The sequence below is a fragment of the Microcebus murinus genome, chromosome 16 (assembly GCF_040939455.1).
Source record: "Microcebus murinus isolate Inina chromosome 16, M.murinus_Inina_mat1.0, whole genome shotgun sequence".
NCBI classification, from domain to species: domain Eukaryota; kingdom Metazoa; phylum Chordata; class Mammalia; order Primates; family Cheirogaleidae; genus Microcebus; species Microcebus murinus.
Genome location: NC_134119.1, coordinates 10,696,513 through 10,711,145, shown reverse-complemented (window position 1 = coordinate 10,711,145; position 14,633 = coordinate 10,696,513). Strand labels below are relative to the sequence as shown.

At 46.0% G+C, this 14,633-nt stretch overlaps 1 protein-coding gene and 2 long non-coding RNA genes across 3 annotated transcripts in view; 2 read left to right on the top strand and 1 right to left on the bottom strand.

Moving 5' to 3' along the window:
- Positions 1–206: 206 nt before the first annotated feature.
- Positions 207–8,380, bottom strand: LOC142876851 (uncharacterized). The gene is made up of 3 exons (XR_012923676.1): positions 8,347–8,380; positions 501–614; positions 207–343 (listed from the first exon to the last, which is right to left on the bottom strand). It is a non-coding gene; the product is annotated as an uncharacterized LOC142876851 (long non-coding RNA).
- Positions 7,885–14,633, top strand: part of PTPN1 (protein tyrosine phosphatase non-receptor type 1) — a 68,935-nt gene continuing 62,186 nt past the window's right edge. Inside the window, exon 1 of the mRNA XM_012766147.2 lies at positions 7,885–8,121. Coding sequence (XP_012621601.1) covers positions 8,059–8,121 — 63 coding nt within the window. The 5' untranslated portion in view covers positions 7,885–8,058. The remainder of the gene's footprint in view (positions 8,122–14,633) is intronic.
- The window catches only part of LOC142876852 (uncharacterized), a 43,611-nt gene continuing 37,107 nt past the window's right edge, over positions 8,130–14,633 (top strand). The window contains exon 1 of the long non-coding RNA XR_012923677.1: positions 8,130–9,171. This is a non-coding gene — a long non-coding RNA (uncharacterized LOC142876852). The remainder of the gene's footprint in view (positions 9,172–14,633) is intronic.

Here is a 14,633-nt window from a genome sequence, read left to right as displayed (position 1 = left end):
CTGCTGGTTCTCTCTGCCACCAGGTCATGGGAGCCAGCCTGCCCTCCTCTGTAGAATTTAGGACCCCCTCTTTCACCTCTTGGCCCCAGATAAGGCAAAAGGCCCTCCCCTCCACTTCCCACAGTGAGTCTGCCTTCCTAGCCTGCCCCGGACATGGCAGCAGCAATGCCCCGCATCCTTCGGGGAAAGCTTCATCCTCACCTGGTGCTCCCTGCAGCTCCCTTCCCTGTGGCCCGGGTGAGCCATCCCCAATAGGAGTCCTCTCCACAGGCTTCCCTCTGGCACAAGGAGAAGAAAAATTCAGGCCAGCCCTCTCTCGAGTCTCAAACAGCAGACTTTCCACCTTCAGATAGAGAAACCACTGAAGCAAATACTTGATCAAAAAGACTCACATCCCTCCCAAGGACTCCAGGAACACTTCTAGCTAAATCCAAGCTTAGAAATTCATTCCTCTTCTCTGAAAGGCTACAGTCCTGCCACAGCTTCGCCAGGTTACACACATGAGCCTGATGGTGCTATGCGACGGTGGGCAAGTCGGGTAGCCACCCCAGGCCTCAGTTTCGTCATCTGTGCAACGAGGTTAATGACAGTCCCGTTCACAGGGCTGGACGGACCTAGAGAGGATAAAGCGTTGGCTTAGCGCAGAGCCTGGCCCTCAGTTAATGTCTACTACACATGCTATTGTAATTACTATTATTAAACAATAGTAAACAACTTAACGTGTGCATCTGGATAATGTCACTGTTTTACGACTTCCCCCAAGAACAGTGGTTTCTCCCAGAGTAAAGGGAGAAGACCATTTCCACCTCCAAAGACAGAAACTGCTTCAAACCCTCTTCAAGAATTTGGCAAATCTAGATCTCACCTGCGGGACCTGTTACATAATTTTTGAGGCATAATGCAAAACGAATATGCAGGGCTCCTTGTTCAAAAATTATAAAGAATTTCAAGGCAATGGCAGCAGAGCAAACCAAGTACGGGCCCCTTCTGAGCACGCGCCCTGCGCAGTCGCAGGGGTTGCACACGAACCCACGAAGCTGGCCCTGCTCACCTTCAGCGGCAGGACAGAAAAATAGAGATGTAAAATGGCAGGTTGCAACATACACTATGAGAACATCGGAGACAGCCCGCTTTTTCCACTCAGCAACCTACACGACTATAATAAAAACAGCCACATTTATTGAGTCCTTGCTGTGAGCTAGAGACCAGGCTGAGTGCTTTACCCACACTATGTCTTTTAATCATCACATCGCTTGCCTTACATAAAAGATGGAAAACCAAGGACCAGAGAGGGTAAGGAGCTTGTCCAAGGCACATGAGCCCAAGCCAGCCAGATTCCAGCATCCGCACCCAGAATCACTGTATGTGCAATGCAAGTCGCCCCCGAGCCCCAACTGGGGATGGAGGTTGCTGCAGCAGCCCCTAGAAACCCCCCCTCAAACCGCTCCTTTGCTGAAAGCATGGAGCTGGGTTTGGTTTCCATCCTTGGGCTCAACTTCCCTCCTCGAACTTTCCCCCACGCCTCTGGCCCTTCTTTCTCAGAACACATGTGATTGCTCCAGTTCCCCTAAATGCCTCCTCCTCCCACCGGGGATGTCGCTGTCACTTGACAGGCAGCCTGGGATTATATTGATGTATTTATTTTTGTTTTATTTTTAATGGCTTGGAGCAAAGTTTGAAATGTTTTCCAGGTAGTAGAGAGGTGGGAGAGTGTGGATAAAAATGGGGAAGAGCCCACTGAAGACTTGAGATTCCAGGCTGCTAACCTTCCTATGAGTTCTGAAAGGGTGCAGAACTCTTATATATTAATAACATTTCAGACCTGGAAGCAGCATGTAGAACTAAACTGGGTTCAAATCCTGGCTCCACCATTTCTTATCTGTGTCACTGCAGGCAAGTTGCTTAACCTCTCTGTGCCACAGTTCAAAGGGGATCATAATAGTATAAGGCTTCATGGCTGTGGTATTAAGTAACAATTATCACTATTATTAATGTTATCCTCATTTTTTTTTTTTTTTTTTGAGACAGAGTCTCACTTTGTTGCCCAGGCTAGAGTGAGTGCTGTGGCATCAGCCTAGCTCACAGCAACTTCAAACTCCTGGGCTCAAGCAATCCTCCTGCCTCAGCCTCCCGAGTAGCTGGGACTACAGGCGTGCGCCACCATGCCCGGCTAGTTTTTTCCTATGTATATTAGTTGGCCAATTAATTTCTTTCTATTTGTAGTAGAGACGGGGGTCTCGCTCTTGCTCAGGCTGGTTTTGAACTCCTGACCTTAAGCCATCCGCCCGCCTCGGCCTCCCAGAGTGCTAGGATTACAGGCGTGAGCCACCGCGCCCGGCCTGTTATCCTCATTTTTATTATTTTTAGAGCTCATGGAAGTTCTTAGAGAAACTACATAGCATCATGGCTGAGAACACAGACATTGAAACCAGACCACCTGCGCCTAAGTCCCACTTGACTATTTACTAGCTGTGTGACCTTAGTTAAGTAATTAACCCCTCTGAGCCTTGGTTTCTACATTTGTCAGAATTTCCCTGGACAGACTGGCTTAGAGACGGCATGTGAGCCTCAGCTGGACCAGTGAGACTCAAGGGCAGAACTTGTGTGGGGCCCAGCAGGGAAAAGAAGATATTTCCACTGGAGTTGTGGAGCTGGCAGGCCATGAGCCTGGAGTTGCTGTGGCCATTCTGGTTCCTTCTGGAGGAGAGCCTGCCTGAGAGTGAAGCCAGCACATGGGGAGAAAGATAAGAGAGCTGGGGAAAAGACAGAGTCACAATGACATTGCTTGAGGTGCTGGATCTGACTGTGCCTGAAGCAAGCTTCTTTGGACTTCCTCGTTTCATGAGCCAGTAAATTCCCCATTTTGCAAAAGCCACTTTCATTTGGGTTTTTCCCACTGGAAAGTATCCAGGCTGACACCAGGAAGTTAAGCAACTTTCCCCAGGCCTAAAAGCTAGTGAGTAGCAGACCCAGAATTTAGAAGCTCCTAATGTACCAGGATGCTCCACCATCCGCATGCGGGCCAGCATTTTGTACTTGGGTGTTCATTGATTTCACCTCTTTAACCTCCCTGAGCAGTTATTTTCTCAAATTTGGTGGTATTCAAATGGGATAACACCAGGCTTGCAGGGCTACTGGGAAACATAACATTCAAGGTGACACTGTTTGCTAGCACAGTTTGTGGCTGAAGGCTGAGGCTCTGTGCATCCAGTTTCTAGTGCGTTCAGCCACACGTCAAAGGTGCCCAAGCTCTCTCAGGCGAGCACTTGTGACTCCCAGAGGGGAGGGCTAGCTCCTACCTGGATGTATGTCGCCAGGGAGGCAACAGGAGGGAGCTGAGTGACTCTGAGGACTCCGGGGCTCTGAGTCTATGAGGTGGAGGGAAGCCCTGTCATCTCGGTTTCTGGAAACTCCCAAGGACTGGTGGGCTTTCCTGGGGATGCCTGCAGCTCAAGGAAGACAGCACTGAACCAAATCGACTAAGTCTCTTCTCTTCTTGAAGTTTACATCTAGTGGCAGAGACAGATGATAAACACATAAAACAAATACAGAACATAAATACCACATGGTAACACTGGGGAAAAAATAAGTCATAAATGGCTGGTCAAGTGCCAAGAAGGAAAAGGGATAGAGTGAGAGGGCATGGTTTATTAGGAGTGGTCAGAAGGGGCCTCTCTGAGGAGTCGACATTTCGTGAGAGATGCAGTTTGGGTTCATTCTGGGTTGCAGGCTCTTAGAACTGTGCTGTCTCCCATTTGAACAGGAAACTTGCCGACATCGCTAAGTCAGGAGTCGGTGATCTGCTGAAGGCTTAGTAAACAGCTGTCCTTCTCCACTGACAACTTAGGACATTCAAAAAAGTTTAATGGACAATGATTTGTAGTGCTGATTTCCTCCATTTGCTAAATCCACGAAGGAAAGGCCGGAGGAGAGGCTGCGTGAGACTATGAGGCCATGCTTCAGGCATGCCTGCCGGGAAAAGGTTTAGCATCATGACACACAGCCGTTTGTTTATTTTCTAACCAGTCATCACTGAAGGTTCCCAATCGCCCCCTGCACATCGCTGAGGGACCCCAGGGCGTGGCCAGTTCCGGCCAGGCCTTGGCAGATGCACCAGAGCTTTGCAGATCAACGCCAGGCCTCACCTCAGAGGGTCTCTGACTTCTGGAGTCCCTCTCCCGACCAAGTAGCGGGCGCTCAGAGAACATGAGAGTGGGGCCAGCAGAAGGAAACAAGGCAGCGAAAACCAAAACCACCAACCTTATTAGCAGATGCAGATAAACAAGGTTGGTGGTAAAGAGTGACTGGGGATTATTTTAGGGAGGTTGGCCAGGCGACCTGTCTGGAAGGTGACGCTTGACCTGCGACCTGAAAGGTGAGAAGATATGCCAAGAAGTGTGATCCAGGCAGGAGCAGCTGGTGCAAAAGGTGGGAACTACTAGCTCGGTGTATTAGGGGATGGATGGGAGACTGCAGTGAAGAAAGCAAGGGGGAGACAGGTTGGGAGGTGGGCAGGGCCTGAGGTGGGTAGTTCCTGAGGTGGGAACTACTAGCTCGGTGTATTAGGGGTTGGATAGGAGACTACAGTGAAGAAAGCAAGGGTGAGACAGGTTGGGGGTGGGCAGGGCCAGGTCATATGGGCCTTGTAGGCCCGGGTTAGGCATTATTTGGGTTTTATTCTAAGTAGGATGGGAAGCTAGTGGAGGGTTTTGCATAGGAGGGTTTTATGATCCAAATATTAAAAGCTCTCTTTGGCTGTTGCTAGTGAAGAATGGATATAGGGGCATAGTAGGTAGTACCTGAAATTAGGGGCTTCATTCAGGATCAGTATTTGGGATGAGGTTTCACCCTCTGCCACTGTAGTGGCAGATATATCCAAGTCCCAGTACCCATAAATGTGACCTTATTTGGAAAAAGGGTCTTTTCACATGTCAACAATTTAAGGATTTCAAGATGAGATCATATGGATTACCTGGAACTGACAAATCGTTCTGGATTAGGGTGGGCCCTAAATGCAGCAACAGGTGCACTTGTAAGAAGAGGCAGAGAGATTAGACACAGAAGGGGAAGCACAGAGAATGAAGCCATGTAAAGATGGAGGCAGAGGTTGGACTGATTCTGCCACAAGCCAAGGAAGGACAGAGCCAGCAGAAGCTGGAAGGGGCAAGGAAGGATTCTCCCCAGGAGACTTCAGAGGGAGCATGGCCCTGTCAGCACAGGACTTTGGACTCTGAGCCTCAAGACCTGGGAGGAATCAGTTTCGGTTATTTTAAGCCACTAAATTTGTGGCAATTTCTTTCAGCAGTCCTAGGACACTAGGACAGCCACTAAATGGCCCAAACTTGGACCCTGTCCCCAACTCTCCTCTCCCCCACTAAGAACCTGTGCATACCTTTGGCCCCATTAAAAGGCTGCTCCAGTCACTGGGTGGCACCTCTTGTAGGTATAAGGGCCACTTGGGTTCAAGATGGGTATTCGATTTATTGACTTAGCTTAGCATGCAGGGATAGGAATGAACCAGCCCTGTTTTCTGTTCCAACGAGCTCTTAGGACTGTGAGTTCCAGACAAACTAAAACTCAAACAATATAAGGGTGGGAGGAATATATGAATCTGGAGAGTCACTTAAATGACTTAAATTAGGCACCTGCCCAGTGGGGCTCCCAAACTTTTCACTAGAATGGGTATCTTTTGTTAATCCCCCCCCACCATGGAACACTCAGTTTCTAAAGACATGGCCCATCAAACCAACTATATATATATTCAATAAGAATTCATTTACCTCTCCATTAGTTATTTAAAGGTATGTAGTAATGACAATTAATATTTAATGGGCTACCCACTATACTAAGACTGTGATATGTACTCAATCTTCATACCACCCCTCTGAGGTGGGCACTTTTATTATTTCCATTTTACAATGGAGAGCACAGAGGCCCAGAGATTAATGGTAATTTCCCCAAGCTTGCACTGCTAGTATTTAGTAGATCTGGATTTTGGACCCAGGAAGCCTAGCTCCAAAGCAAGGACTCCTCTTGAGATTGAGTTAGTATCTGAATTTCCATACCAATGTGCAGTGCTACGCTAGACAAATGATTTTGCCTCTCTGCACCTCAGTTTCTTTGTCTATAAAATGGGAACAATAGTGTCTGTATTGGAAGTTTGTTGTGGAGATTAAATGAGAATATGTACTTAGAATGCCAGTCACAGTGCCTGCTACAGGCACTCAAGGAATGAGCTGGAATTCAACTGATAATACCACGCAGCTGCTCTGGGCAGGCTTGCAGTAGTAACAGGGAACAGAGATGATTCTGTCCTCTGGGTTCTCTGACCCCATGGCGTTCACAATCTCCATTTAAAGTGCCAGGCCCAGATGTGGATGGTTTAAATTAGAGCCCCCAGGAAGGCAGCCTGACCAGCCCTTCTCAGGTGTGCTTCAAGGACCACAGGTGTGAGAATTAGCTGGAATTGGCGAAAATACAGATCCTGGACCTCACACCCAGACCAGAGGTATCAGACTCTTTTGGAGGTGGGCCTAGGAACCTGCATTCTTCAACACACTTCCCAGGTGATTGTTAGTTGTCAAAAGACAAAATTATAACAAATTTAAAGATCTTAATTGGCTTTATTTGTGATTCTAGAATTGGGCAAGACTTCATTCCATAAACTAGAATGAGTGTTCCAACGAGCAGAGAAGTTTGGTTTTATAGACAGAAAAGGGCCAAGGAAAGCAGAAACAAAGAACAAAAAGTAGATTGGTCATTTCAAATTTACTTTCCTTATAAGGCAGGAAGAGGGAAACAGAACAATAGGGAAATAACGGATTGGTTAACATCAGGTTACTTCAGGTTACTTTTTTGTTGACAAGCAGCGGGAACTTCATTACCATGCCAATTGAAACTGGCCTGTTTAGGTAATCGGGCTGTTCATCTCTCTCTCCAGATTTCTGGAAAGGTTGCTGGTGCTGTGGAACTTTTGCATGAGTGACTCCATTTTGATTTTTAGTCTGGTCTGTTGGGGCCTGGGGCAGGAGCTTAGTCCAAAACGATGGCCTCCTGTGATTTTTATTTAACATAATGCACAACAGAATTTGTGCTCCACGTAGTTCAGTGTGAGCAGGATTTCCTTGAAACCTTGTGAAATATTGAAAATCACACCAGTATTTCCCTTGGCACCCAAACTGAAGTCTCCTACAGAGACACAACCCTTACAGCAGAGGTCCCCAACTTATGGTGAGTTGCATAATTATTTCATTTTGTATTACAGTGTAATAATAAAAAGTACACAATAAATGTAATGCGCTTGAATCATCCCCAAACCACCCCCCCTTCGTGGAAAAACTGTCTTCTATGAAAACGGTCCCTGGTGCCAAAAAGGTTGGGGGGCGCTGCCTTAGAGAGTAGTGGGCCTTCCCTGTAGCCTGGTGAATCATGAAGCTCTCCTAAGTTTCAAGAAAAAAGGGCGGATATCGGATATCGGGCCTGAGCAGGGAGGCAGGAAGCGTTGGGGCACGCTGCCCTCCGCTCCTGCTCCGGCTTGGAGCGCCGAGTCCCCAGCCCTGGCGCTGCAGAAAAGATGCAGCACTATGTCAAGGTCACTCACTCCGCCTCCACCGGCTAGTGGAGGCGGGATGCCCAGACCTGCCCCGGCCTGGCAAGCCCGCGCGCCGTGGGCGGGGCCGTCGGGGGTCGCCTAGGCAACGGGCGCGCGCCACGCCCGAGCCCGAAGCCCCGGCGGGGAGGGGCGAGCGCGCGCTACCAGACCTCTCGCGGTGCTGAGGAAGTGTCCCGTCGCACCTCCCCCGGCTCCACCCCGCGGAAGTGCTTGCTGACATTTTCGAGCGCTGATTGGCTCTCCCTCTCCCGGGGCGGAGCTCGCGGCAGGCGCGGTGCGTACTTCCGGCTGCCGGGTTGACATGAAGAAGCAGCGGCGGCTAGGGCGGCGGTAGCGGTGGCAGGGGAGGCTTGCAGCGGGCCTCGGGGCTAAGAGCGCGACGCGGCGTGGAGGGGCAGACGGCGCAGTGGGCCGAGGAGGAGGCGCGGCAGCCGCCCTGGCCTGTCATGGAGATGGAAAAGGAGTTCGAGCAGATCGACAAGGCCGGGAACTGGGCGGCCATTTACCAGGTGCGGGAGCGCCCCAGAGCGCGGCGGGCCATTCACTTAGGCCGCGTGAACCTTCCCCGTAGACCCCCGAGCCCCATTCTCCCTCTGGGTCCCGCCCTCCGCCTCGGCCCCACTGCTTGAGGGTTAGATTGCACAGCGGCACGGGCCGCCCCCGCCTCTCTCTTTGTCCCCGGGTGGGCCTGCGTCTCGCCCGGGCCGCGCAGCCCCCTTTGATCCCCCACCTACCTCGTAGCGTCCAGCCCCGTGGCCTCTCAAGCCCGGGGGCCGCCCGTCTATACTTAGCGTGAATCCCTCGCACCCCGACCCCGCCCCCCTGCCTACCCACTCTTTGTTCCCTGGGGTTGATTTAACACCCCCACTACTTCCTTTTCTGAACTGGACCACCTCAGACTCTCTTCCTTTGTCTCCCTGGGGGAAAAGGTTACTCCTCCCTCCCTCCTTCACATTTCCTTTCCCCTAGTGTCAGTATGTGTTGAGTCTCAAGGATGACGGTCTCCTTCCCCCTTCCCGTTCATTCATTTATTGGATGCGAACTGACGTGCCTGTTCCGTGCTAGGCGCTGCTTAGGCACTGGAGATAGTGTTTGTTAAACAGGACAGGCGAGACCCTATACTTAGTGGAGCTTAGAGTCGAATAAGGCATTCAGACACAGAAGCAAACAATTTCCGAGGGTGACAAGTGCTGTGAAGAGAACAACATCCTAACGGGGTAGAGGGTGATGCATGGAAGCCCGGCTACCTTAAAGAAAGGGATGAAGGAAGGTCTGTTAGAGGAAAGAAATCTGCTCTGTGAGCTGAACAAGGAGGAGCAGAAAGAGGAGAGAATTTGGTGTTAAAGAGCCTTCCAGCCAGAAGGCCTGCAGTACCCACTCCACCGAGGCCAAAACATTACCTTTTCAGGCAGGGAATAGGGAAGGTTAATGTATTCATTCTCTCTAAAATAACATCTTTCCTCAGTGAGCATCTCATTCTTTGGTCATGGCTGAGATAATGTTTGTCTTCCAGTCCTCATCTACTTGTGGGTTATGGAGGTTCATGGATAAAAAGGAAGGTAGTGTTTCTCATATATCTGTAAAACATTAAAAACATGAAGAGGTCTTCTTTCACAAGCAGCTAAATCCTCTCAAGAAAATATATACTCCTGATTAAATGTCATTGCGGGGGTTGTGAGGATTAACCAAAACCACACTTGCTCGGTATCTTAAATAAGCAATGTACAGAATAGAGATTTTGTTACTTGTGTAAAGGGAGAAGGCAGTTGATTCTGTTTTCAGCTTATAGGCTCAAAAGGCAAATTGTGAGCTCCATCAGCTGTAGTATTAAAATCTATTTTGAACTACACTTAAAAAGGATAAAAGCTTTAAGCAGTTCTTTGGTATGCTTGACTAACAAAAGCCTTTTTGGGGGAGCCTTGATTTCATGTGGATTTGCATCAAGCTTATTTGACAGGATTCCTTTTATTTGGACTGTAATGTATATTAGCTTCTGATAGATTAATATTCATAACCACTGTTATCTGTGTAAGTGTGATTGATCAACATATAAAATATGTATTCCATGTCTAGTCTCTGTGATTTAATTGAATGAATTCACCAGTGACTTTGGGGATGTGTGGATAAATTTTCTGCATCAGATTTAATACATTAGAGTCTAAAGTGGCTTTAAATGAAAATTGTTGGTCATAAGTGTTGGAGTCCATATGCTATCCCCCATCACAAGTGGAGGCATTGGGGGGAAATCTTTTATGTTGAAACTGTCTAAGTTGGCAACAAGAAATTTATAAGTACGTTCTTGGTTGAATTTAATTTCTTACAGTTTTATGCCAGAGTGGCCTTACTTGTCACCCAAGTGTTAAAACTGTGTTAAGTATACTACTAGCATGGAGTCTGTTGGTCTTCAGTTAATTTCCCTCTTTGTTCTTAAGTTTCTCTACCACATTTAAACGCTACAAATTAGTCAAGATTGAGATTTCCCCAGCTTCTGAATGGATTGTCACATTCCTGGAGGTGGTTTCTTTTGAATTGTCACTGTGGGTTTTTCTGACCTCTACCATGCAGATATTTTTCTTTTCTAAAAATCGAAATCAGAAGCTCTTTTCCTTTTTAAGTTTAAAAAAGACCCTTTATCGTACAACTGTGGCATTTTTAGAAATGTAGCGTTCAAATGACCTTGAGTGAGACTAAAGTTGGCTAATTTTCTAAGATATGTTAGTTTACCAAAACCATTGTTTTTCAAGGATTCAAAGAAATATGTTAAAAAACACATTTAAATTGGAATGTTTAAAAAATTAATATTTTATAGCATATCAAAATGAGGGCAGCATTATACAAAGTCATATTATGTTTTCTTTTGTTTGTTTTTGAGATGAGGTCTTGTTCTGTTGCCCAGGCTGGAGTGCAGTGGCACTAACATAGCTCACTGAAACCTCAAACGACAGGGCCCAAGCGATTCCTCCGCTTCAGCCTTTTTTTTTTTTTTTTGAGTCAGAGTCTCACTCTCTTGTCCTGAGTAGAGTAGCTCACAGCAACCTCAAACTCCTGGGCTCAAGCAATCCTCCTGCCTCAGCCTCCCAGGTAGCTGGGACTACAGGCATGTGCCACCATGCCCGGCTAATTTTTTTAGATATATATATATTTTTTAGTTGTCCAGCTAATTTCTTTCTTTCTTTCTTTTTTCTTTTTTTTTTTTTTTTTAGTAGAGTCGGGGTCTTGCTCTTGCTCAGGCTGGTCTCGTACTCCTGAGTTCAAACTATTCGTCTGCCTCGGCCTCCCAGAGTGCTAGGATTACAGGTGTGAGCCACCACGCCATCAAGAGGCCATCAGCTTCTTGAGTAGCTGGGATCACAGGTGGGCCCCCATGCCTGGCTAATTTTTCAAGTTTTTGTAGAGATAGAGTCTTACTGTGTTGCCCAGGCTGATCTCAAATTCCTGGCCTCAAGTGATCCTCCTGCCATGGCCTTCCAAAGTGCTGAGGTTACAGGTGTCATATTTTGAGCTTGTCTAGTCTATTGTGATTAGAAAAATAATATGTAATTTTGCCTAAAACTTTAACAGAGCAGTGTAGTCGTTCCTCACCATTCTAATTCTTCTTTTCTAATTAGAACAAAAAGATGCAAAAATTTAGAAACAATTGGGAAAAGAAAAAAGGGTGAAGTGGACTTTTGAGTGCTGAGGAATGTGGCAGTTTAGAAAACATGTTTGAGGCTGAGATTCTGTGCTAGCTCAATTTGATAACTGAGCATAACCATATTTTTAATCTTTTTTTTTTTTTTTTTTTTTGAGACAGAGTCTCGCTTGTTGCCCAGGCTAGAGTGAGTGCCGTGGCGTCCTAGCTCACAGCAACCTCAAACTCCTGGGCTCGAGTGATCCTTCTGCCTCAGCCTCCCGGGTAGCTGGGACTACAGGCATGCGCCACCATGCCCGGCTAATTTTTTATATATATATCAGTTGGCCAATTAATTTCTTTCTATTTATAGTAGAGACGGGGTCTCGCTCTTGCTCAGGCTGGTTTTGAACTCCTGACCTTGAGCAATCCGCCCGCCTCGGCCTCCCAAGAGCTAGGATTACAGGCGTGAGCCACAGCGCCCGGCCATATTTTTAATCTTTAATGCTATTAAATAGCATAGATACTAATAAACACTGAGGTCTATAAAAGGTCAACTTTGCTAGCCTATGTGGATGGCTTTAAACATTGTTTCCTAGCATTTAAAGGATTTAAAATCATTGGGTTTGAAAAGTGGAAGTGGTACTTGGTGAACCTCAGGTTTGAGTTGGTCTGACTGTCCAAATGAGGGGAGAGAGCCCAGATGAGGAAAAGGGATTAGTTTTACTGAGCTAGAGCAAGAGGGGAGAGGGCTTGAATGAATGAAAAGAATAGCTGATATGCTGTAGTTTAAGAGGGTTTGGGTCAGGTGTTTGACTCTTTCTCATCTCCCAATTCTTTGATTCTCTGACATTGTTCACCACACTTCAATGTGAATGATTTGATTGTTTCAGATAAAAGAGACTGCAACAGTAGATCGTGACTTGAAAGCAAGATTTATTCCATATTAGCGGCAGGCTTTGTAAAATGGGCCACTCTTCCAATTGATATTTGTTTTTTGTAGCTGTTTTCATTATGAAATAAGATCTAATGCCTGAGTAGCTTAAAACCATGTTATAACAACAGTTCACTGAAATTCCTTACTCATATGTACAGTTAATATTTTTATTTTCCAAAAAGATGAATATTAAAACTTCCCAATGTGTTTTTTAAATACCATTTTCTTCAGAGGGGGAAAACACTATTTTATGTAGAGGAGTAAGATCTATACACTATGACTCACTTCACTTAAAAAAAAAAAAAGAGAGACAAACGGAAATGGCATGGAGAGACTGGAAGTTCTAGTCATCTTGAGTGACCTGTTAGATCTAAATGTTCTTGTTTAGCCCTGGTTTGAGTGAACTAAATTTAGTTGTCTGATCAGCACTTTGGAAATGGTGTAAAGACCTTTGTAATTGTCTGGACTGATATTAAATTAACAGGGAGCACAAGTAGAAATAGTGGAGGGAAGAACTTTTTGCAATCATTATTTGACATCACTGGCATATTTATAGGAATACTTTGGTGCTTTTGCAAGTAAGCAGACCATATCAGATGGTTCTGAAAAGTCAGCTGGGGAATAATGAGAATGCAAATGGTTTTTAGCTGCAAGTTATCGACCCTTGGGATGCTGGCCTCCCTACTACATTTTGCATTTTAGTATGACTAGCTCCTCAAAACCTATAAAAAAATACCTGGTATTGAATAATGTAATTGAATATATACTGAAATTCGTGATAGAAATGAGTAAGACATTTACTGTGGAGGTTTTTCAACTATAAACTGCTAAAAATAGCTGCCTTTTCTTTGTCTTTCCTTTTTTTCTTTTTTAAAGGAAATTGTTTTCTGATCTTTTAGATTGCAGGATCCTTTTGGCCATTTGTTCTATGCTGTGCTTTTACTTGCAGGTCCTTTTTCTGAAGCCTACTTGAGCCTATATATATTTTTGCACAATTTGGCATCCCTCTCTACAGTGTTTATGCAGATTTGTTCCTGGTAACAACTAATACTGGCACATAGGCTGTGCTTGTTCCTTTATATTGCCCGTGTTCAGGAAAATTGGAATTCTAGCTGGGTCCTTGTTTCCCAGACGATGTAGTTTGGCAGCAGCCATTCAGTGTGCTTGTTTTGAGGATCCAGAAATGCTGGGGACTTGGAGTAGTCTGTGATTCCCTGTGCCACATTTCGTTGGTGAGTCACCACAGTGTCTTTTCCACCACCCCAGTGGTCTAGGTTCTCGTTTTGCCTATAAGCCTGCAGCTGTTTCTAGTTTCTCATTATGGAAATGAGTGGAACTGGTTACCAATTAATATGGTTCTTCCAATAGTCCCTCCACATTGCCCTCTCCTGCACCATGTATATTCTTCACATTACCACTACAGTAAGTGTTTTCAAACGGCAGCCGAGCCTGTCACTGCTCTGTGTAACTTCTAATGCTTTCATAATACCTGTAAGGTCCAACTTAACATGCAACCAAGTTCCAGTCATCACCTCCCATGTGGCTTCTATTCTAGCCACATCAGACGGGGCAGCATTTTCCAAACTCATCCCCATCTTTCCTTCCCCTGTATGTACCATTGCTCAGCACTTTGTCTAGGATGCTTCTCCCACTCAGTCTAACTTGCACCTCCCAGCTCAAACGTGTGCTTCCTTGCACCAGAGTTTTGCTCTGTCACCTGTGTGTTTCCATACAATCTGGTACGTGTTTCTTCTAAAGCCCTGCTTTTGTTGTAGCTGCCTCTTTTTATTCTGGGTCTATCTCCTCTATAGCCCAGGCTTGCTGAGTTCACCTGTTCTAGCTTGCTCATTTATCTTGGAATCCTCTGCACCTGGTGTAATGTAGGTGCCTAACAAATGTTGGGATTGAATTGGTTGTCAGCACTTTGCTAGCCTGACCATTATACAGATGTACAAACGTGGTTCCCAAATTGCATTCTAGTAGGGAGTGGGGGAGGAGAGAAACAAACAGATTAGCCCACGTTAGTACCAATGGCAGAGATCACTCTGGGAAAACACTACCACATTTTGAGTTATGGACTCAAATGTGGTAATTTAGTATTGTCTACTGTGGTGGCTTTGGAAGAAAGGCTTGAATTCTTATCCAGTAGAAGTTGATACCACCAGTTTGTTTCACGAAAGCTTTCTGTTTAACAACAAATTTGTACTTGGCCTGAGGTGAACTTTGTAGGCAGCTTGGAGGTTATATGTCTGTCTAAGAATTGTTGGATCATTCTGTCCTCATCATTCTCGACTATTAATTAGTTCTTACAAGCCTTCTAGAGGGCCTTTACATGTGGTTGGTCCATAAAATATTTTTTGATTTTTGGATATAAAATATGGTTCTCTGTAAAACTGCAACTCTTACAAAGATTTTTCCCCCCACACTATAAACAGTAAAGGCAAACATTTTTTGGCATTTGATCAGACCACCCT